This window comes from Anolis carolinensis, chromosome 3 (genome assembly GCF_035594765.1).
Source record: "Anolis carolinensis isolate JA03-04 chromosome 3, rAnoCar3.1.pri, whole genome shotgun sequence".
Taxonomy (NCBI): Eukaryota; Metazoa; Chordata; class Lepidosauria; order Squamata; family Dactyloidae; genus Anolis; species Anolis carolinensis.
Genome location: NC_085843.1, coordinates 222,657,661 through 222,679,209, shown reverse-complemented (window position 1 = coordinate 222,679,209; position 21,549 = coordinate 222,657,661). Strand labels below are relative to the sequence as shown.

Here is a 21,549-nt window from a genome sequence, read left to right as displayed (position 1 = left end):
GTTCAACACCATGTACAGTGATTCCAGACTAGAACCTCATCAGATGGGCAGGGGGAAAGAGGGGGAAAGCGTGGGATAGATGGGGGAACTGTTCTACTCTGTTCCCTCCTGCCCAGGTCTGTCTTCTGCCATCTCTCTCCCCCCCCCCCCCCATGTTTCCATTCTTTGTGCCATTAGGAGTTCAGTAACACCCAAACCCTCCAAAGGCACTCTGGGCTTCATTTTTCCATGCTGCTGAAACAGAGCCCCACAGAGTCCTGCCAAAGGGGCCCTGTATCATATGACGGACTCCATGAGACTCTTTTTCAGCAGCATCAAGAACAGGAGATAAGACTGTATATGATGAAGTCATCCTATTCAAGACATTTCTTTCATTTGAGCTATTGGTTCCAGACATTATGAGACCAGTTAGCTTTATATCTGTACTGAAATAAACCCTTTAGCTCACACACTATCTTCTCCCTTCAGCCATTCTTGTGTGAAGAAAAGGTATTGGAAGTTTTGCTTCTCATCTGTGGAATGGTACGGGTCCTACCTATCTTTGCATTCCCCCCTATGAACTGGTGTGGGCTCTAAGATCCGCCGGGGAGGCCCTCCTTTCGGTCCTTCCACTGTCACAAGTGCAGTTGGTGGAGACGAGGGAGAGGGCCTTCTTGGTAGTAGCTCCCTGGCTTTGGAACATCCTCCCCAGGGAAATTAGGCAAACCCCCACACTGTCTGCCTTCTGTAAGGACCTGAAGACCTGGATGCTCAAACAAGCTTTTGAGAACTCCTAGTCCAGGCATGGGCAAGCTTTTTTGCCTTAGGGCCACATTGCGGGTGCAGCCGGGAGGGCCTGGGTCATCCTCCGGTTGTCCTTCTGGCATAAGGATGGGGCCACTCGCACTGTCCTTATGCTGAGAGAAGGACGAGACATGTGGTGGCTGAGAGCGCCCCAGATGGTTCTCAGCTGTTGCAGGCCACTGTGTCCTTATGCTAAGAGGTCAGGGTAAATTAGGAGGGCCTGATGTGAGCATCCTGGAGGCTGCATCCGGCCCCCGAGCCTTAGTTTAGCCATGCCTGGCCTAGTCCCTAGTTGTTCTATGATATGCAGTCTTGCACCACATCCCATGCCCTCGTCCCATGGTTGCACCTTTGCACTTATCCCATTCTCTCACCTATTGTTTCCATCCTGGCCATGTTTACAGTAGCTTACCGCCAGATGAGTTCTGTTTCAATTGAGTCTTAAGCTGTTGTCTTATATGTCTTTTTTTAAATTTAATTGCATTTTATATTGTGTTTTATTTTATGCTCTGCTTTTAGGGGAGATGGTGGCGGGATACAAGAATAAATTTATTATTATTATTATTATTATTATTATTATTATTATCATCATCATTAAATCCCTCATTTTCTTTTTAATCTAAATGTAGTAGAGATGTAACTATTTGATTAATTTGTCAATGCATGTGAGGATGAATATGTTCCATGTTTTCCATACTGTGGAGAAAATAAACATTTCTCTGCAGCTTTGAGCTGATATTCACACATACTGAAGCATTTTGAGCAAATACCTTTTAAAAATAAAAACCATAGCTTAGTGATAAAAATACACACACCCCCAATGAGGAACGCCCTTTCTAGAAACACATGTACAAAATAGTGTGGTTGTTTCCACAAAAACATAGTCTAAAAAAAGTCATGCTCCAAAATTTTGTTCATACATAAAAACAAAAAAGTGCATTTCTGGTGTGTTTCTCTCTCTCCAAAATTATAGTTTTTGTCGCACCTCAGGCTAAGTTCACCTTGCTATAGATACCCAGTCAGACACACAGATAGTCTTTTGAAGTTTTTATTAAGCAAAGCAGAATGTAAATCAAGGAAGCAATCAAAAGGTAATTCAAAATTGTAGTGAAAGAGTCAATATGTCCAAGAGATTCACAAAGTTCATAAATGTCTATTAATCCAAAAGGGCTAAGTCCATAGGTTCAAAGAGCATAGCAGGAACAATAATCCATAAGGCAAAGAATTAGTCCATAGAGTCCAAAGCACAAGATCCAAGAATCCAAGATAATCCACAAGGCGAAGAACTAGTCCATAGAATCCAAGAACAAGGTCCCAGAATCCACGATAAACCACAAGGCAAAGAGTCCAAAGAACAAGGCCCAAAAAATCCAAGAACGCTGGTTAGGTAGAACTTCCTCACAGATGAAGCGATGAAATTGCACTGACAAAGAATAGTCTGTGAAAGCATGCTTTAATAACAACTTAGGAATGCATTCCTCTTCCCACAGCTAGATTCACGTTTGCACGCCAAACGCTCACTTCTACGGACCTGGGAACCCATCCAAGACAAACGGTCCTCTCTAGATAACTCCTTGTTATCTTGCACCTGGTCAGAAGCTAAACCGTCATCCTCATTATTTTCCAAGGCTGAAGTCTCTCCCTCAATATTTCTCATGTCAGCTTGACCGTTATCTGTTTCTCCTGGAATCAGCAGCTCATCCTGCAACTGCATGTCTGAGCTAACCTCTGCCTCAGACTGCTGATCTTGAATCCCAAATCCAGAATCCCCAGAATCTCCTCCATCTTCATCCAGAATCTGGCCAGCCTATGGCTGGGATACAACAGTTTTGGATGACAACTTGCATGCATTTCCAGGGTTGTTTTTTGTCACATGGTGTTTTTGTGCAAGACCCACCATTTTTACACACAAAACAACTTCCTCCTGCTTATATTTCTGTACAAAATTAATTCCCCAAGCAATTCACAACAGGTCAGATTTTGCATGAACCAGTAGCAGTGTTAACTTCCATGGCAGTATGTTGGAAAACTGTTCCAAGTTTTAGCATGAGTTTTAAAGGAGTGCTGCATTTTGCTACTTTATTTGCAGGAATGTTTTCTTCATGTACATACTTTTGATTGCTCTTCCATCATTTTAAATGCAAATACCATTACTAATATATACAGATCTATAAAACTCTGTGGATAGAGTTTGAGCAGTTAAGAAAGCTGAACAGTTCTTATCCACACTCTCTTTGGTTTTCATGGAGCTCTCACCCAGTTCTTAGAACTTTTGTGCTGCCAGCGAAGAAATTTCAGTAGTGGCTTGCTGTTAGTTCATTCATTGCAATCCCTTGATATCCCTGTAAGACTATCACTAGAATTGTAATCTTGCACTGAGGTTTTGCTGTTATTCCTCTTCTTCCAGGCCACAAAAGCATGTAATTATATTCGGCTCAAGTCCAAAGCCTTCTATCAACAGATTACCATCGTGCCATCCCTAATTATATCCTTTTCTTCTTCTTTCAGACTAAGTCAGAATTTACAGTTGAATTTTCTGTCAGCGACAGCCAAGGGGTAAGTGTGACATTTGTTCCATGTTTTAAAATGGGGCTGATCTGGATGTCTTGCTCTTTGGGGAAGAGATTAAAGCTGTCATGGTCCCACATCCTCCCTGGAGTAGCCCCGGACTTGAGACATAGTAAAGGGAATGTGCAGATATTTAAGGCAAAACTTGCTTGAGCATAGCAGGGTAGGAAATGGTGTGGAAGTACAGCCATCTGTTCCTTCCCCTCCATTTACATGAACATTTATAAACTTTAGGTAACTATGTAATTCTGATCTCTAAGATATGTTTTGCCTACTATTTTATTGTAATCTAAAAAGGGACAGCTTTGTGAACAGGGACAGCACTATGGTTAGACAGAATGTAGCTTTAGGTAGCTGATATGGGGTGTAATAAAAGGACAGCAAGTAAAGTTATTTAATTGGTTGCTATTTGATTTCTACAATTAGAAAATGGAGATGCTTTTGGAGAGGGGTGTAGAAAATGTTAGAAAAAAATTCTCATTGTTTGTGAGAAAGGGTAACTTGGCATGTTTTGATACCTCAACAAAAAGATTCTCCAGGGACTGACCGTTTTTCATCCTTACACAAGAGCAAAACAAAACAAAAACACAAAAACAAAAACAACAATACCTTATTTTGTTCCTGGCAGATTTACATAAAAATAAATTCCTGGGAAATTATAGGAAAAGGCACTGAAACTGATAAATCTCAAGCAGTGGGAAGAAACATTTCAAAATTTTTGTTTTGCATGCATGGGAGAAATCATAATATAATCGAATAATAGAGTTGGAAGGGACCACATGACTCATCTAATCCAACCCCTTGCCATTCAGGAAAAGCACAATCAAAGCACACCCAACAGATTCTGTTTAAAAGCCTCCAAGGAATGAGCTTCCACTACACTCCATGCAGAGTTTCACTGTTGAACAGCTTGAATGAAGAATTATCATCATACAGTACTTCTACAATTTCCTGATTCTTGTATCTAAATAATGTATTCAACTTTGGGTACTAAGCATTTTTGTTAAGAGAACAGAGCATGGTGCCATTTGCTGCACTGTCGCAGGCAGGAAAATATCCCATTTTCATTTGTGTAAAAACCATTAGTGGTCATGTGTGTTAAATATAAAAGGAGATGTGTTTCAAAAGAATGGTCAGCTTTTAAGATTTCCAGGTACATTTTTGTGGAGTTTTTTTTTCATAGTTTTGGAAATGGCTGTAGAAGATAATCTTAGAAAAAAAGGTTAAAGTGGGTCTGTGCTGTTGAGTTATGGATTCTTAGCAATATGCAAATAGTCAGATGTGAATCTGAATCAAGTGCCTAAAATGCCACTTATGAAGTTCTGACTCACATTTGAACTATTCTCATGTTAAGGAGAGCAATTTTCTAGCCTAGCTATGAGAAGGGTGGGAGAGGAGAGAGGGAGAGCGATGAAAACCTATTTCTTTGGATTAGGAATATTTTCAGTTCATGAGGTGAAACTATTTTTAAACAAACTTTTTCTTTCTGTTTGTTTAGATTTCACTTATTGTTGGAGTTCTTTCTTATTTTATAAGATTATATTTTATATCTGTATTTTATTTGTTAGTTATTAACTTGCTTGCATATTTGAACTTCAATGACAAAGAAAAATAAAACAGTGGTTATACATTGAATGCGCATGAGGCAAAATGGGAAGTGTAGTATAAGATGGAGCAGTCTCTTTTTTTCTAGCAGGGAAATAAGTGAAAGATTGCAAATACTGTACTGTAGATGTAATCCAGTTGCTCTTCCCACAAAAAACTCTGAGCATAGAAGTGGAGGGTTTTTTTCACATTTCTGGCTGACTTTATAAAGATCTGAAAGACCTGTATCACCTTCTAAGTCCTTTGAAAATTTAAGGCAAGTGTTATGATTTGCAAAACTTTCTTGATTTGATTAGGCTCCTTCCACACAGCTGTATAAAATCTACATTGAATTGGATTATATGACAGCGTGGACTCAAATAACCCAGTTCAAAGCAGAAATTATTTGCCTTGATATTCTGGGTTAGATGGCTGTGTGAAAGGGCCCTTAGACACCACCCCACTCCCAAACCTTTGTAAATATGCTTTATATCCTGAGGCCTTTATATCATTCAGTATAATACATGAAGAAGTGTGTTTATAACCATGAAAGCTCATGCTAAAATAAATACCAGGTCTCATAGGTTATTCCAGATTCTTTCTCCTCCTCCATCATCATCATCATCATCATCATCACTTTATTTCTTGCCTGCCTCTCCTCGTGGCTTCTTTCCTTTTAATCCTGCAATGAGGAAGCATAGAGCTTTAAGGACACATTTGCTAGGAACCCAATTGCCACTTCTCTGCAAAGATCCTCTAATCAGTTTTCAAAGTATCTATTTTTAATAAAAATAAAAATAATAAATTATGGCTGCCATCCTACTTATTAGTCCAAGCCAGAATATACCTATTTAATCATTGATTCAATGGTGAGTCAACACATAAGGTAAATCTCATTAATTTAGTGGATCTACTATAATCAGGTTTAATAATAGGATTTGGGCTGTTATATGTGTACATTTCTGCTGTCCTTTTTCTCCATGATAATTGGAAAATATGTCCAAAATAAGGATAACTTAAATAAATTCTATTGCTTTGGATCACAGGTAATCAAAGGGTCAGTGAATATCCAAGTGGGAGATGTGAATGACAACGCACCAAGATTTCATAATCAGCCGTACAGTGTCCGGATCCCTGAGGTAGGCACTTCTTTTCTTCTCTGCCTGGGAGAGCTCCTGTTTCCAAACAGCTTAAGAAAAACAATTACCCCAATTACCTAAAATTGAATAGTTTATCCAGATGTTGTGAAAGTAAAGGAAAAATCATGTGAGCAGGGAAAATCTGCACAGTATTTGAGCTGTCATATCTTGGATCAAAATTGAGCAATGGTCAATGAGGACATATTCAGATAACAGCCTTCTATCTCTTACAGCATTTTTGTCTTCTACCAACAATCAGTAAAAAGTATGATTTGGGTCCTGATAACCTTCACCTGGAGGATCCCAACACCCCTTTTCTGCTAAGATTATAGTACTTAGGAACCAGAATGATTTGTGTATTTAGGATTTGAATGCAGCCACTGCCTTTGAAACATGTCAGATTTTCTTGCATTCATTTATAAACCATGTCTCATCTCTTTACTAATTTGTAAATGTTTGTAAATTCCAAATGGCTTGGTTCACTTAAAAACATGGACCCCCTGGTTGCCAATTTTATGATATTCACTGGAAAAATAGGTTCTAATTGAGTTTGCCTGGAGGAAATCCAATGGCTGCTCCTAATGGTTTCACTCTTAAATTGTGATTTTTAAAATGGTCTCATTATAAACATTCTGTACAACATTACTTTGCATGATTTTGTTTTTTGTGGCAGCTTTGGGTATGACAGACTAAATGATGCTGACCACTGATTTTAATTAGATTGTTAAAAGCCTTGTTTTTAAAAAGCCTTATTTGCTATAAAATAATTCATTAATTGAAGAAAGAAAAGTTATTTTTCCAAGGTTTATGACATATTTTCTAGAGCTGCGGGACGTCTTACAGATCATAATTGTAGCACTTTAATTCCTCTTTAACTGACATGGCATGTTATGGAATCCTTGGGTTTGTAATTTGTTAGGGCAGTAGAGGAGTTCTCTGCCAGAAACCTCGATGTCCTTCCTTACACTGAACATCCCAGAATTCTATAGGGCAAGACCATGGTAATTAAAATGGAATCATAAAGTGATGATTGTGCAGTGTGGAAGGGTACTAAATCATGCCCTGATGTATATTGAGGCAGTTGGAATAAATCTGAGATAACATTTTAATGAAGATGTTAGGATCTTTCAACAATAAGCTTGTATGTAACGTTCCAAAATCTGTAATGTTTAGGAATACAGACCAAACTAAATATGAGACAGGAGATCTGTGATTGAATCTCCCTTAAAAACAAACAAACAGTAAATCCATGGGGTGGAGGGAGATATAAATCAGCATTGCAAGGTGGTAGGTGAGGTTTTAAAACCTTCAGTCCTGCTCCTACCAAGTGGCTTTACTGGCACCCTGGAGAAAACTCAGTAGGTGCCTCATCTCAAATCTGAAATGCTTACCATGGCTTCATGTGACTTTTTGAAATACAGGCAGGAGACCTGATCATGGATCGCCTAATATCATATATGACGTGAACTTGATATAATGTTGCTTTCCTGTATTCTAGTTAAATGAATCAGATATATGATTATTTTTAAATCTTTCTTCTTCTAAGAATTCAAACTCCCAATTTTCCATAGACTAGATTTTCTCCCAATTCTTGTTGCACTGGATTAAGCTTGTCTTTCTTTCAGCATGTGTGTGTGGGAGAGAAAGAGACAGACAGACTGGGAAGGGAGAGTGTGAAATTGAGCCATGTTCAGTAATTTGGGAGTACAAATTATTGCATTATCAATGGTTCATTAATAAGCAGACTCTTTGGCATCCAACTGTGATTAGACTTTGATCCTTTCTCTACCTATCCCATGCGTGTAAGCATTCTTCATTAGCCTGCTTGTGGTAATATTGGCTGGGAATCCGAGTTCACCCTCTATTCAGTTTGTTTTGGAATAATACAAATTATCTGATGTAGTTCTTTTTGATTGTCTTCAGAGTAGGCAAACACATCTCTTCTTCTGATACCTGGTTTATAACAGATTCGGGTACTGTTCCATTATCTGGGCAGAGGCCAAAATGGGGCACTAGCCAGAGAAGGATAGTCCTTTTTAGTGTGTGTGTGTGTGTGGGGGGGGGGGGGGGGGGGGGGGTTGAAGGTGTAAAACTATTTCTCCCAGTTTTCCTGTTATTCCCCTCACCCATGTCGCCATCGTGGAACCAACCCTCATTTATGAAATGTGAAGTAGGGAGGGAAAATAACCAGCAATAACAAGGGAAATGGTTTTCCTCCTGTGACTCCCCCCCCCCCAAAATGGATTATCCTCTGTCTAGCACCCCCTTTTGGCCTCTGCCCAGATAATGGAACAGTACCCAGATTTGATATTTAAGTGTGTATTTTAAACACACTCAAAAATGCTTATAGCTGCCATGCACTGATTCAGCAAATGTTTTCTTGTCGAATGCCAGTGAAATTTTGCTTTGGTTGAGTTTTGAGTCATCTTCTAAAAATCTCATCTAGGTTCAAAATTTTGTTTCAATCTGGTTATGACTGCGTTTCTGTGATCTTTACAATGCAGACACTCTTCCCAGCTCATAGGCCAAGGCAATTGGCACCCATAATTCAGTTCAGAGAGACTTCCCAGTCACCTTGGCCCTACACCAAATTCATGTGCCTTTAGAAGGAGCAGGAGGTATGGATTTCCAGTTTTCCACTTTGCTTGCTTATACCATAATACATGAGAGTCTCACATTGGGAGTTAGCTGAGCTCCAACCTGGTGACTCACTTGCCTCTTGAGATGCCAGATGAATGCGACTCTCCTCTTGGGTTTCACATGTTCCCAACTATCTATTAGACCAGTGGTACTCAACCTGTGGGTCCCCAGGTATTTTGGCCTACAACTCCCAGAAATCCCAGCCAGTTTACCAACTGTTAGGATTTCTGGGAGTTGAAGGCCAAAACATCCGGGGGCCCACAGGTTGCAAACCACTGTGTTAGACAGTAGCTCCTTAACCTCACCGAACCCTCATTAAGCTCACCACTCTAAGCTGAGTCTCTATGCCCACTCATGCTTTAATTTATAATATTTGAAGAAACATTATAAGAGAGAAAGAAAGGACTGAACCTGGTTCACCATGCTGGGAGTCTTGGTTGCCATGTTATATCGTAGACTGATGCAGAGAAACATAAATGAACAGCACAATAATGTAATGAGTCTTATGGTGTTTATGCTTAACAAGAACTCCACATCTCTTGTCATGTGTCATTAAGCAGTATTGCAAGAGTGCATAACCCTTACCGTGGGTACCAGGGATTGCATGTGTATATTTGCATTGATGTATATAAATATATGTATGTACTAAGTCAGCATTGTGTAGTAGTTTAAGGAATGAGCTAAGATTCTGGATTCTAGTGTTCAATTCCTCCTTTGGTCGCTTTATTTATTTCATGTCAAAAGCATTGCATAAATAAATGTTTAAAACTGATAAAATAAAGAGGTCACAAGCAGCTAAATAGTTTTAGACCAAAAACGAGCAACAGCGACTGCATGGTCTGTAGCTTTAAAGAGTTCTTCCTCTGTGTATGAGGCAGGGCTTTGTGGATAAGCATGCTGGTGCTGAGTTGTTTGTTCTGCTCCACAGTCACACAGGGTGGAGGATTCTTCTAGATAGTGCCATTTTGCCAGGTTTTTTTTAGATCTGCTAAATGCCGGCTAGCTTATAGAGTCTATCAACAAATGTAGGTTTGGTTGTGAAACTCATTGGGTGACCTCAGTGACTCACAGACTCAGACACAGAAAATCATGTGATAGGTTCACTTTAAGATCACCGTAAGTTGGAGGAGCCTCCGGTGGCCAAGGGGATAAAAGCCTCGTGACTCGAAGGTTGGGTTGCTGACCTGAAAGCTGCCAGGTTCGAATCCCACCCGGGGAGAGTGCGGATGAGCTCCCTCTATCAACTTCATAGAATCATAGAATCATAGAATAGTAGAGTTGGAAGAGACCTCATGGGCCATCCAGTCCAACCCCCTGCCAAGAAGCAGGAAATCGCATTCAAAGCACCCCCGACAGATAGCCATCCAGCCTCTGCTTAAAAGCCTCCAAAGAAGGAGCCTCCACCATGGCCCGGGGGGAGAGTTCCACTGTCGAACAGCCCTCACAGGGAGGAAGTTCTTCCTGATGTTCAGGTGGAATCTCCTTTCCTGTAGTTTGAAGCCATTGTTCCGTGTCCTAGTCTGCAGGGCAGCAGAAAACAAGCTTACTCCCTCCTCTCTATGACTTCCCTTCACGTATTTGTACATGGCTATCATGTCTCCTCTCAGCCTTCTCTTCTGCAGGCTAAACATGCCCAGCTCTTTAAGCCGCTCCTCATAGGGCTTGTTCTCCAGACCCTTAATCATTTTAGTCGCCCTCCTCTGGATGCTTTCCAGCTTGTCAACATCTCCCTTCAACTGTGGTGCCCAAAATTGGACACAGTATTCCAGGTGTGGTCTGACCAAGGCGGAATAGAGGGGGAGCATGACTTCCCTGGATCTAGATGCTATTCCCCTATTGATGCAGGCCAGAATCCCGTTGGCTTTTTTAGCTGCCGCATCACATTGTTGGCTCATGTTTAACTTGTTGTCCACGAGGACTCCAAGGTCTTTTTCGCACACACTGCTGTCAAGCCAGGCGTCCCCCATTCTGTATCTTTGATTTCCATTTTTTCTGCCGAAGTGAAGTATCTTGCATTTGTCCCTGTTGAACTTCATTTTGTTAGTTTCGGCCCATCTCTCTAGTCTGTCAAGATCGTTTTGAATTCTGCTCCTGTCTTCTGGAGTGTTAGCTATCCCTCCCAGTTTTGTGTCATCTGCAAACTTGATGATCGTGCCTTCTAACCCTTCGTCTAAGTCATTAATAAAGATGTTGAACAGAACCGAGCCCAGGACGGAGCCCTGCGGCACTCCACTTGTCACTTCTTTCCATGATGAAGATGACGCATTGGTGAGCACCCTTTGGGTTCGTTCGCTTAGCCAATTACAGATCCACCTAACCGTAGTTTTTTCTAGCCCACATTTTACTAGTTTGTTTGCCAGAAGTTCGTGGGGGACTTTGTCGAAGGCCTTACTGAAATCCAGGTACGCTACATCCACGGCATTCCCTGTATCGACCCAACTCGTAACTCTATCGAAAAAAGAGATCAGATTAATCTGGCATGACTTGTTTTTGGTAAATCCGTGTTGACTATTAGCAATGACCGCATTTGTTTCTAAGTGTTCGCAGACCACTTCCTTAATGATCTTTTCCAGAATCTTGCCTGGTATCGATGTGAGGCTGACCGGACGGTAATTGTTTGGGTTGTTCTTTGTTCCCTTCTTGAAGATAGGGACCACATTCGCCCTCCTCCAATCTGCTGGGACTTCTCCCGTTCTCCAAGAACTCTCGAAGATAATTGCCAGTGGTTCTGAAATAACTTCTGCTAGTTCCTTCAATACTCTTGGATGTAGCTGATCTGGCCCTGGGGACTTGAATTCGTTTAGAGCTGCCAGGTGTTCCTGGACAACTTGTTTCCCTATTTGGGGTTGGATTTCCCCCAATCCTTCGTCCATTCCATGTTGCTGAGGTTGAAGATGGTTTTCTTTTTGTGAGAAGACCGAGGCAAAGAAGGCATTAAGCAGTTCTGCCTTTTCCCTGTCCCCTGTCGCCATCACCCCATCTTCTCCTTGCAGTGGCCCTATCGCCTCCTTTTTCTTCCTTTTTCTACCAACGTAAGCAAAAAAGCCTTTTTTGTTGTTTTTAATGTCCCTGGCAAGCCTGAGCTCATTTTGCGCTTTAGCCTTGCGAACCTTTTCCCTACAGGTGTTGGCTATACGTTTGAATTCTTCTTTTTGATTTCTCCCCTTTTCCACTTCTTGTGCATGTCACTTTTGAGCTTTAGCTCAGTTAGAAGTTCTTTGGACATCCATTCTGGCTTCTTTGCATTTGTCTTATTTTTCTTCTTTGTTGGCACTGTTTGCATTTGCGCCTTGAGTATTTCACTTTTGAAAAACTCCCATCCATCCTTAACTCCCTTGTTTTTTAATATTGGCGTCCATGGAATGCCGCTCAGTAATTCCTTCATTTTTTGGAAGTCAGCTCTCTTAAAGACCAGAATGCGTGTTTGACTTGTCTTAGTTTCAGCATTCCTTTGTATTGCAAACTGCAGGAGCACATGGTCACTTGCCCCTAAGGATCCAACCACTTCAACTGTATTGATCAGGTCTTCCACATTTGTTAAGATTAGATCAAGAGTTGCTGATCCCCTTGTTGCCTCTTCTACCTTCTGGTCCATAAAATTGTCTGCAAGGCAAGTGAGGAATTTGTTGGACTTTGTACTCTTGGCTGAGTTTGTTTTCCAGCAGAAAACAGCTGGAAGACATGAGAGAAGCTTCCCACAAGGATGGTAAAACATCAAAAACATCCGGGTGTCCCCTGGGCAACGTCCTTGCAGACGGCCAATTCTCTCACTCCAGAAGCAACTCTGGTTGTTCCTGACACGAAAAAAAAACAAAACAAAACAAAAAACCCCAAAAAAACAAAAATGTAAGTTGGAAACAAATTGAAGGCATAGAACAATCACTGTGCCTTCCACACATACCCCACATACATATATTTCAACATATATTAGAGCATACATTACAACTCATGATACACAAACACTTTAGTGTACTCCTCTTTCCTGAATCTTTACTGACATAACTTGTACCTGCTGGTAATCTTGAAAAGCAGGGGACAATGAGTGATTTTGCTCTGCAATCCACTTGATTTGCAGTCCAGTTGATGGGCTATGTGGAAATGATTTTGAGATTACCGAGGAAATAGCTAAGAACTATATGTGGCCCCAGCAACCTGCATTGTGCACTCCTGCATTATCTTCTATTTACAAAAAGCTTGAAGAAAGGGTGGTGGAATGGTGTCACTTTGGAGATGCTACAGCTTCTGTGAAAATTACATAGCCTTTAGTACATCCTCTTTGGAAACAGAGCAAGTTGGCAGGCTGATGGGTAAGTGGGATGGGGCCTGCTTGCAGTCCTTCAGATGCTGTCACTTATTCGAAAGCTTTAGATGTTTTCTTAGGCCCCTTGAGAGAAAAGCCAATAATCTCAAATTAGCTACCTCGTTGTGAAGAACAGTATTTTGCTTTCTAGCACATATTATGGGATCTTCCCCCTCCCGTGACAACTTTTGAAAACTTCTGATTTTATTCATCATTTTTCTTAAATAACTAGATATTAACCTTCGTAAACATGCACGGACAACTCACACTCATGCAAACTTGAGACATTTCTGTGAAATCATGAAAACTATGTGGGGGATATTTTATCTTAATTTTTTTTAAATTATTGCTGCAATTTCAACTCAGCTCTTCAGGCTGAGAGATAACATTTCTTAACCATATGAATTCACGAGGCTCCAAAAGCTATAAAATAACAATAAAAATGACAATAGTTAAAACAAAAGAAAAACAATTAAAAGAAATGAACTATGACGGAATAAAACAGCAGCAGCATAATAAAAGCTGAAGAGAACAGCTTTGTTTTCCATGTCTTTCTGAAGGTCATCAGGGATGGTGCCTTGTGAATGAAAGGAGAAGGATATTGCAACATCATATCTACAAAGAATCTTCTCTTTGTTGCTTTTCCTCCTCAGTCTGTCTTGTGTTGCCTTAAGCTTGTCTTTCTTTCAGCATGTGTGTGGGAGAGAGAAAGACGGAAGAACTAGGAAAGCTTATGGGGAAGCAGATAGATCCCTGGGTTCATCTTCTGCCTTCTTGATGTCTTTAACCTCATTACTGCTGCTGCCTACTATTAGGCAAGATATAAGGCATTTAGAAAATCCCAGTTGTGTATCCAAATGGACACCCATTCCTGGCTTCTGGATGTTTGCTGGAGACAAATATATATAATATAATTATAGAACACAGTTTCTGAGTGATCATTAACTAACACTAAATATATTTGTGCCTTTGTGTACTTGCAAAACTATCTTATTCCCTGGTTTTGTTTGTGATGGTTCCTCCTCCACCACTTTATTTATAGTCAGCATATGTTTAAGGTTGGAAGCTTGTTCTTTGAATAGCTGGTAACATCCTAACATTTTTCTTTTTTGTTTTTTTAATTGATGCTATTGATAGCATTCTTCTTAGCCTACACCGGAACTACCATCCCATCCCACATTATAAATTCTGTAAAAGGAGAGCATGGCATAAATTAGTAGTGACCTCCCAACTGTGTTCTTGGAAGGAAAAAGAATGGATATTTCCTACTGGGAAATGTGTTTATGGTATCTGGTATTTAAAAGGTAAACTGGTCCCCATTCTTACTCTCACATGTGAAACAAAAGCATAGATAAGTCCAGCTCCACATAATTATCAGAAATGTTCCCCAGAAAACACTTCTGACTGTGCTTTTTTAATCGTTATAAACACCATCCTCAGATTCATGTTTTTTTTTCTTTCTCTCATTGCTGAGAGAAAGTACCTTCTCATCTCAGTCTGCAGAAGCCATTTACCAGTTCATTTGAATGAGCAAACGATGGTTTGTGATTATCTCTAAACGAATGTTGCAAGCTATCTTGCACTATATATGAGAAGAGGGGAGGGAGGTTGCAAACCAGCTCTTCTGGATTTAGGAGATTGAAGGGGAAAGGAGGGGGGGAGAAAAAAAACTATTAGTTACAAGGAGTGGATAAGTGTGGAATTGGGATTGGTAAGGTTAAGTAAATAAGATATATTATACTGAGTGAAAATGTAAATGAAATTTCATTATTTGGATTTATATTAGCCTACTTGTTTGTGTCTACAATTAATAAAAAAGAGAGATTGAAATGCACCTAATCTTTCAACTGTCACCCAAGTCCTATCCATAAACTGACAAACACACAATTTGGTTTTGCTGATTGATGCTGGTTTTAACAACTCCTAATAATGAAGTAGAGGGTTTTTATATGGTACACTCCCACAGTATTGACAGTGCTGGCAGGAATCTTACAAAACATTGGGAATGGCTTTAAAAGCCAGTGGAAATCAACCAGTAACCAAAAGTAAACTGCAGAGCAAAAACAGAAACAGGTGTAACAGATAAAATCAGTCTTTTAAAATGTGCTGGTTTACTGCTTCCTGACATTAGAGAGTAGGCCCTTTGATCATAATTAATGTGTGAATTGGTTTCCCACATTGCCCTTGCTTCTTCCATGCTTCCTAAAATGTGTTAGGATTGCATGCAAGCACCATTTTTCCTATACTGTTATAATTACTAGGTTAAAAAGAGGAAAGACAGACAAGGTAGAAACAACAACAACAACAACAACAACAACCAGTAACGCTAATAACTGTTGCCAAATAATGCCATTTTCCCACCCTATTGTACCCTACCCCACTCCATACATACTTCATAATACTAGACAACATGGATATGCAGGAGACATACTGAGGTGGGAAGTACATGAGGGAACAGACAGCTGTATTGCAAATGCGTCTTTGCACAGACTACTAATTAGTAATATTTGTAGGCACCGATAGCATCCCCCCTCCTGTTTTCCTTTGACATGAATAATCCTCTCAGTTGCAGCACTTCCAGCAAAAGGGTAGAGCGGTAGGGGAAGGCTATTCAAATTTACTGCTGTTGTTTGGCAGCTGGAACATCGGGAAAAAATCAGCGTGAATAAGTGGAATATGAAATAAACTTGCCTCTTAAAATACTGATTTAAAATATGCATAACACTGCTTTATCAAGTGGGTTTGTATCGGGAATGCAAATTATTTTGGGCTGGCAGAGACATTGTGCTGTTTTGAGTTCATGAAGGAGGATTTTTTTGTGACCACTGCTTGGACACCACTTATACACTAGAGCTTGCCCTGCAGATTGTGTGTTTGGTATAATTGGATCAGTAATTTGAAGCATATATGTATCCTGAGAAAATGAACAGTACTGAACAAGGTAGAAAGCTAGTAAGTTTGAAAAGAGTCCAAGCTGAGGGAACAAATACATTACAAAGTCAGGAGCTGAGCAAAATAAGGGTAAAACACTGGGCCACAGCCCAGAATGTACATTGAACCTGAGATCTAAAGGATAGGTATCAATCGGGGATTTAACCTGAGCCAAATACATACAGAGATAGAGATAGAGATAGAGATAGAGATAGAGATAGAGATAGAGATAGAGATAGAGATAGAGATAGAGATAGAGATAGAGATAGAGATGAGAGAGAGAGAGAGAGAGAGAGAGAGAGAGATGGTGGAGAAGGTCCATCCTGAATCTAGTTTGAGGATTAGTTTCAGCACCTTGGATAGTGTCGATTCAAACTGCATTATAAAACAGTGTAGATAGGGCATAGGATTAGATTCTTCAGTGCAAGTGCCACTCATTTTGACTACTGTTAGAGCATCATGGATGCAACATTATTTCTAGGAAAGCCATGCTGGATTAAACCAAATGCTTATATAGTCCTGCATTAGCTTCTGAGTGTCTTTTTCCTACTAGTACATGGGAGAGAGCCTTCTCTATTGAGGCATCCTTGTTGTGGAATGCGTTCTCTTTGCAAGTGTGATTGGCACCGATTTTAGTTTCATTTGAGCCTGGAGTTTTTATCAGGCTTTCAAGCATTCAGAACTGAATTGATTTTGTTCAAATTTGTATCGATATAGGGTGGGCAAAAAGCCCCAAAGGGGTTTTATTTATTATACCATAGCATTATATTCAGTATATATCAGACCCCCTTTGGGATTTTTGGCCCACCATGTAAATGACTTTAAAATACTTAGATTTTAAAAAATTCTTTAGTAGTATAATTTCCAACATGTTTAAATTATTTCCAGTGCTCCTTTTTATATACACTTTAAACTGATTGCAATCTGCCTAGAGATGTATTGATACAAGATTACCCATGTTTGTGTGTGAGAAAGTCATGTCCTTACTGAACTTGATTTAACTTTCCTTGTTACCTGACACTGAACTCTCTCAGCAAAGGAAAAAGGCTGCGTTTGTTTGCCTGCCCCTTTGCAAGAAAAGGATCACTCCTCTTATTCATATAATCCTGTTCTACAAATAATTACACATTTGTCTTGCGCAACTCACTTGTCAAACCCTAACAAGACAACGGTGGTGCTTTCAAGTCTGTGAAGAAAGTAGGGAGGGAGTCCTACTAGAATTGGCAACTTAATTCACCAAGCTGGCCTCGACAGACCTCATTAAGTTCCCGTGTATTCATTTCAGGCTAATGGCTGTCATCCTGGCTGCTGTTTGATTTTCTGTAATAGACTTTTATGGCTTTCCAATTTGCTACAACGTGTTTGCCTGTGTCTCTGCCCCACAGGGCTGTTCCAGTGGGTTAGTCAGGCACCTGTGTTCTTGCCATCCTGACCTTCAGGGTTTTTCTTTCTTTGCCTGCTTTTCTCTCATGCTAGCCTTTCTTCTTGGTATAATCCCTTCTGTCTGCATATTAGTATTTCCCATCCTGTGGATTTCAAATTGCAAGAAGTATAACCAAGTGGCTGTCCTCTATCTCTGCATGTCTTTTAGAAACAGATTTTTTTTAAAAAAATCCCTATATGTTTACCTGCATGCACACATATATGTTTGTAGGCACAAATGATTTATTTGTAATTTTGCATTGCTTGACATGACAAGATGTGACATAATCTAATTCAGATGTCTTCCTTTCATTTAACATAGCTGAGATATCATGTGTTATTTCAGCATAAACTAAGCCTATCAGAGTCAACCAGCTATCTGCCAGTTGACCTGTTTGCATCATTTTTTGATCATCTACTAGATAAAATGGGTGTTTAACATAAATTAATAGACTCATTCATTCTGGCTGCAATGTATTTGTGATAATATGATAGATACATTATTTCCCTTAAATGTAATTCATAGGATGATAAGGTAAAATTGACAGCGCTGGCTAAAGACAGTTCTGCTCCTCCAAATACAGTAGAGTCTCACTTATCCAAGCTAAACGGGCCGGCAGAAGCTTGGATAAGTGAATAACTTGGATAATAAGGAGGGATTAAGGAAAAGCCTATTAAACATCAAATTAGGTTATGATTTTACAAATTAAGCACCAAAACTTCATGTTATACAACAAATTTGACAGAAAAAGTAGTTCAATATGCAGTAATGTTATGTTGTAATTACTGTATTTACAAATTTAGCACCAAAATATCACGATATATTGAAAACACTAGCTTTGCCTGGCCACGCGTTGCTGTGGCTTATGGGAATCCTTTGTTGGCCAGGTGGAATAGCAGTGAATAGCCTTGCAGTCTCAAAGCCTGACTGTTTTCTGGAGTAGCTGGAGCTTTTTGTTGTATGAATGTAGAGGCATGGATGAGGGGTTGTGCTACCAAGTTTAGTGTTTCTGGGATGTGTAGTTTTGTTGTTTTGTCCTAGGCCGAAATTTCATTACTCTTTTATATATATTTATTGACTACAAAAATGTCTTGGATTATCCAGAGGCTTGGATAAGCGAGGCTTGGATTAGTGAGACTCTACTGTAGTTGTGTCGCAACTGGGAATAGTCAAGAGAGAGTAAAGTACAGGCAGTCCCCAAGTCACAAACAAGATAGGTTCTATAAGTTTGTTCTTAAGTTGAATTTGTATGCAGTCAGAACAGGTACATTTTTTAAATGTAACTCCAGCCAAAAATTTATATATATTAGTTTTGGGTAACATAAGGAAGGGTTTCTTTTGCTGTTTGTGGCCCTGTTCAGAAGATTTTGATTCACTTTCTGTCCCTGTGATAATTGGATTGGTGAGAAAGTTTCAGTGGATACACCTTTTCCCCATGAAAACTCCTTTCCTGGGGGCAGATTTCTCTCACTTCATATTGTCTTAGGCACGTTCTTAACTATGGGTCATTTGTAAGTCAGATGCCTGTAGATGGGGAGGGGGGGAGCACACAAAGTGCACACCTGGAATCACATGCAGTTGACGCAAAGTTTTCTTCTAACCCTCAATCCCCCTTACTCTCCAAATTCACCAGTTTCTGACAGCACTAGCTTTAGCAGCAGCAGCAGGAGAAAGAAGAAAAGGGATTTTTCTGGGAGATTATATGAGAAATAATGTCATCCATCCATCATTTTATTTATATTCTTTTTTATATTTATATTTTATATATATTCTAGGAGCCCCTGGTCGTGCAGTGGGTTAAACCCTTGTGTCGGCCGGATTGCTGACTGACAGGTTGGCAGTTTGAATCCGGGGAGAGTGGATGAGCTCCCTCTGTCAGCTTCAGCTCCCCATGCGGGGACATGAGAGAAGCCTCCCACAGGATGGTAACACATCAAACATCCGGGCATCCCCTGGGCAATCTCCCTGCAGATGGCCAATTCTTTCACACCAGAAGTGACTTGCAGTTTCTCAAGTTGCTCCTGACATGAAAAAAATTATATTCTGTTATGCTCCGAGGCTCAGACAAAAGACAGCTTAGAAAATCAAGGCGAATATAATTCACCTTTTAAATACAGGACATCCTTGTACTTGCTAGCCTAAAATATCAGTTTTTCAAAACCAGCAGTGTATTTCTTTCCAGCGCTGACTGTTGCAATTTTGACAGTTTCTGTGTGCCCCAGAGAGAAATGGAAGAGTAGATTTATTCTTTGCAATCTTATGCACTAGAAACTTTTAAAAATCTATAATTTGTCATAATTATATTAAGGTCAATAGGCAATGTACACATTTCTCATGAAAATAACAAAAATATCATTGACCTGACCACTTTTATTTTGTATTTTGAAGTTTAAAAACTCTTCCTAGCCATCAGAAAATTGAAAATTTTGATTTGCTGGGGGGTTTTTGGGTAAAATTCTCAATGGGTAATTGGTCCCATCTTTCAACTGTGGTAGAAAGATGGGAGATACTTAAATGAAGCAATAAAATAAATGAAAATATAAATAGCAGCAAGTTCAACATCCCTTTATACCTACTACATGTATTTTTACTTATAATAAGAAGAAGTAAATTCAGTGACACCTTCTGAGATTTTTAGTGTCCGCCCTTGATCGTGTTTCCAATAAACAAGTACCACTATATGCCTCAGTCACTTGTGAAATGGCATCCATGCCTATACCCTGCCTCAGCAAAATACCTGTAGCTGTATAGGATATATTAATTTACACGGTGGTTCTGTTTTCAGGAGTTTTCTCCTGCATTTATAACCACCCCCTATTGATTTTTTGTGTGCAGGCTAATAAATCATCACAGAGCCTTCTTGGCTTTTAGATTTAGTGGATGAGCTAGATTTTTTTGAGGGTATGAATTTTCTTGTTCTTCTCATTAAATGCTTTTTAAAATGAAGTTAAGATTCTACAAGCTTTCCCTTTTTGAAAACAAAGTGTTTTAATGCTGAGGGGGTTCTCTTCATTTCTAGGAAGACCACACTAAATAATGATTCAAGACTTTATGGGTTTTGGGGCACAACAATCTGAATCAGACCAGTGGTCAGTCTTGGTTTGTACCTTTGCTCTGTCAGGAGAGAGATCCAAATGCTGTTTCAGCAATAGTAAATTTGTTATTATGTTCTTTTTCCAGGTATTCACTTCCACTTTCCTTGCATGTTTTAACACACTAGCTGTGCAGTTCATTGACTGTTTAATGAGGTTAATCTGTTTAGTTTAGCTTTCAAGGGTTAACAATGTTGAGGAATCTTATGTCTTACCATGTAAACAAGTATTGAGCACACCTTACTCTTACCCTTCTTTAAAAATCATATATCATACTTAAAGAGTGGTAAAAGTGAAGTGTGGGGTTGAATCTTTGTTTGCATTATATGGTATAAGGTAAAGGTAAAAGTCTACTCATGTCTGACTCTGAGGGTTGGTGCTCATCTCAATTTCTAAGCCAAAGAGCCGGCGTTGTCCGTAGACACCTCCAAGGTCATGTGGCTGGCATAACTGCATGGAGTGCTGTTACCTTCCTGCTGGAATGGTATCTATTGATGTATCCACATTTGCATGTTTTTGAACTGCTAGGTTGGCAGACACTGGGGCTAATAGCGGGAGCTCACTCCACTCCCCAGATTGGAACTGTCAACCTTTTGGTCAGCAAGTTCAGCAGCTAAGTGGTTTAACCTACTGTGCCACAGGGGGCTCCATTATATGTTATAGGTCTCCTCAAACATTGAATCCTTAAATAGGCTACACACTTTATTGAATATATAATATTGTGTTGTATATCCCTATTTTTAAACTCTAAAATAACTGTGTGTCAACTAGGGCCAGTATGCTCAGCACTCATTCTATTCTGCTTTGTCCAGACCTCATCTGGATAACCTCTTTGTGATGCCTCATTCTGAGCATGGCAATTCAAGAAGAATATTGACAAGCTGCAACCTGTCTAGAGAAAGGTGACCAAAATGATAAAAGGTCTGGAAGCCAAGGCCTATGAGGAGCAGCTTAAGGAGCTGATGTGTTTAACCTGGGGAAAAGAAGGTTAAGAGAGGACATGATAGCTGTGTTTAAATATCTGAAAGGATGTCACATTGAGGAGGCAGCAAGCTTCTTTTCTGCTGCTTGGAGACCAGACACAGTGCA

The 21,549-nt window shown here is 39.8% G+C and overlaps 1 protein-coding gene across 3 annotated transcripts in view; it reads left to right on the top strand.

Moving 5' to 3' along the window:
* Positions 1 to 21,549, top strand: part of cdh23 (cadherin related 23) — a 669,485-nt gene that overhangs the window by 224,792 nt on the left and 423,144 nt on the right. For all 3 annotated transcript variants that reach the window (XM_008106631.2, XM_062976257.1, XM_062976258.1), the window contains exons 5-6: positions 3,292 to 3,339; positions 5,982 to 6,074. In XM_008106631.2, the coding sequence (XP_008104838.2) occupies positions 3,292 to 3,339; positions 5,982 to 6,074 (141 nt within the window). The remainder of the gene's footprint in view (positions 1 to 3,291; positions 3,340 to 5,981; positions 6,075 to 21,549) is intronic.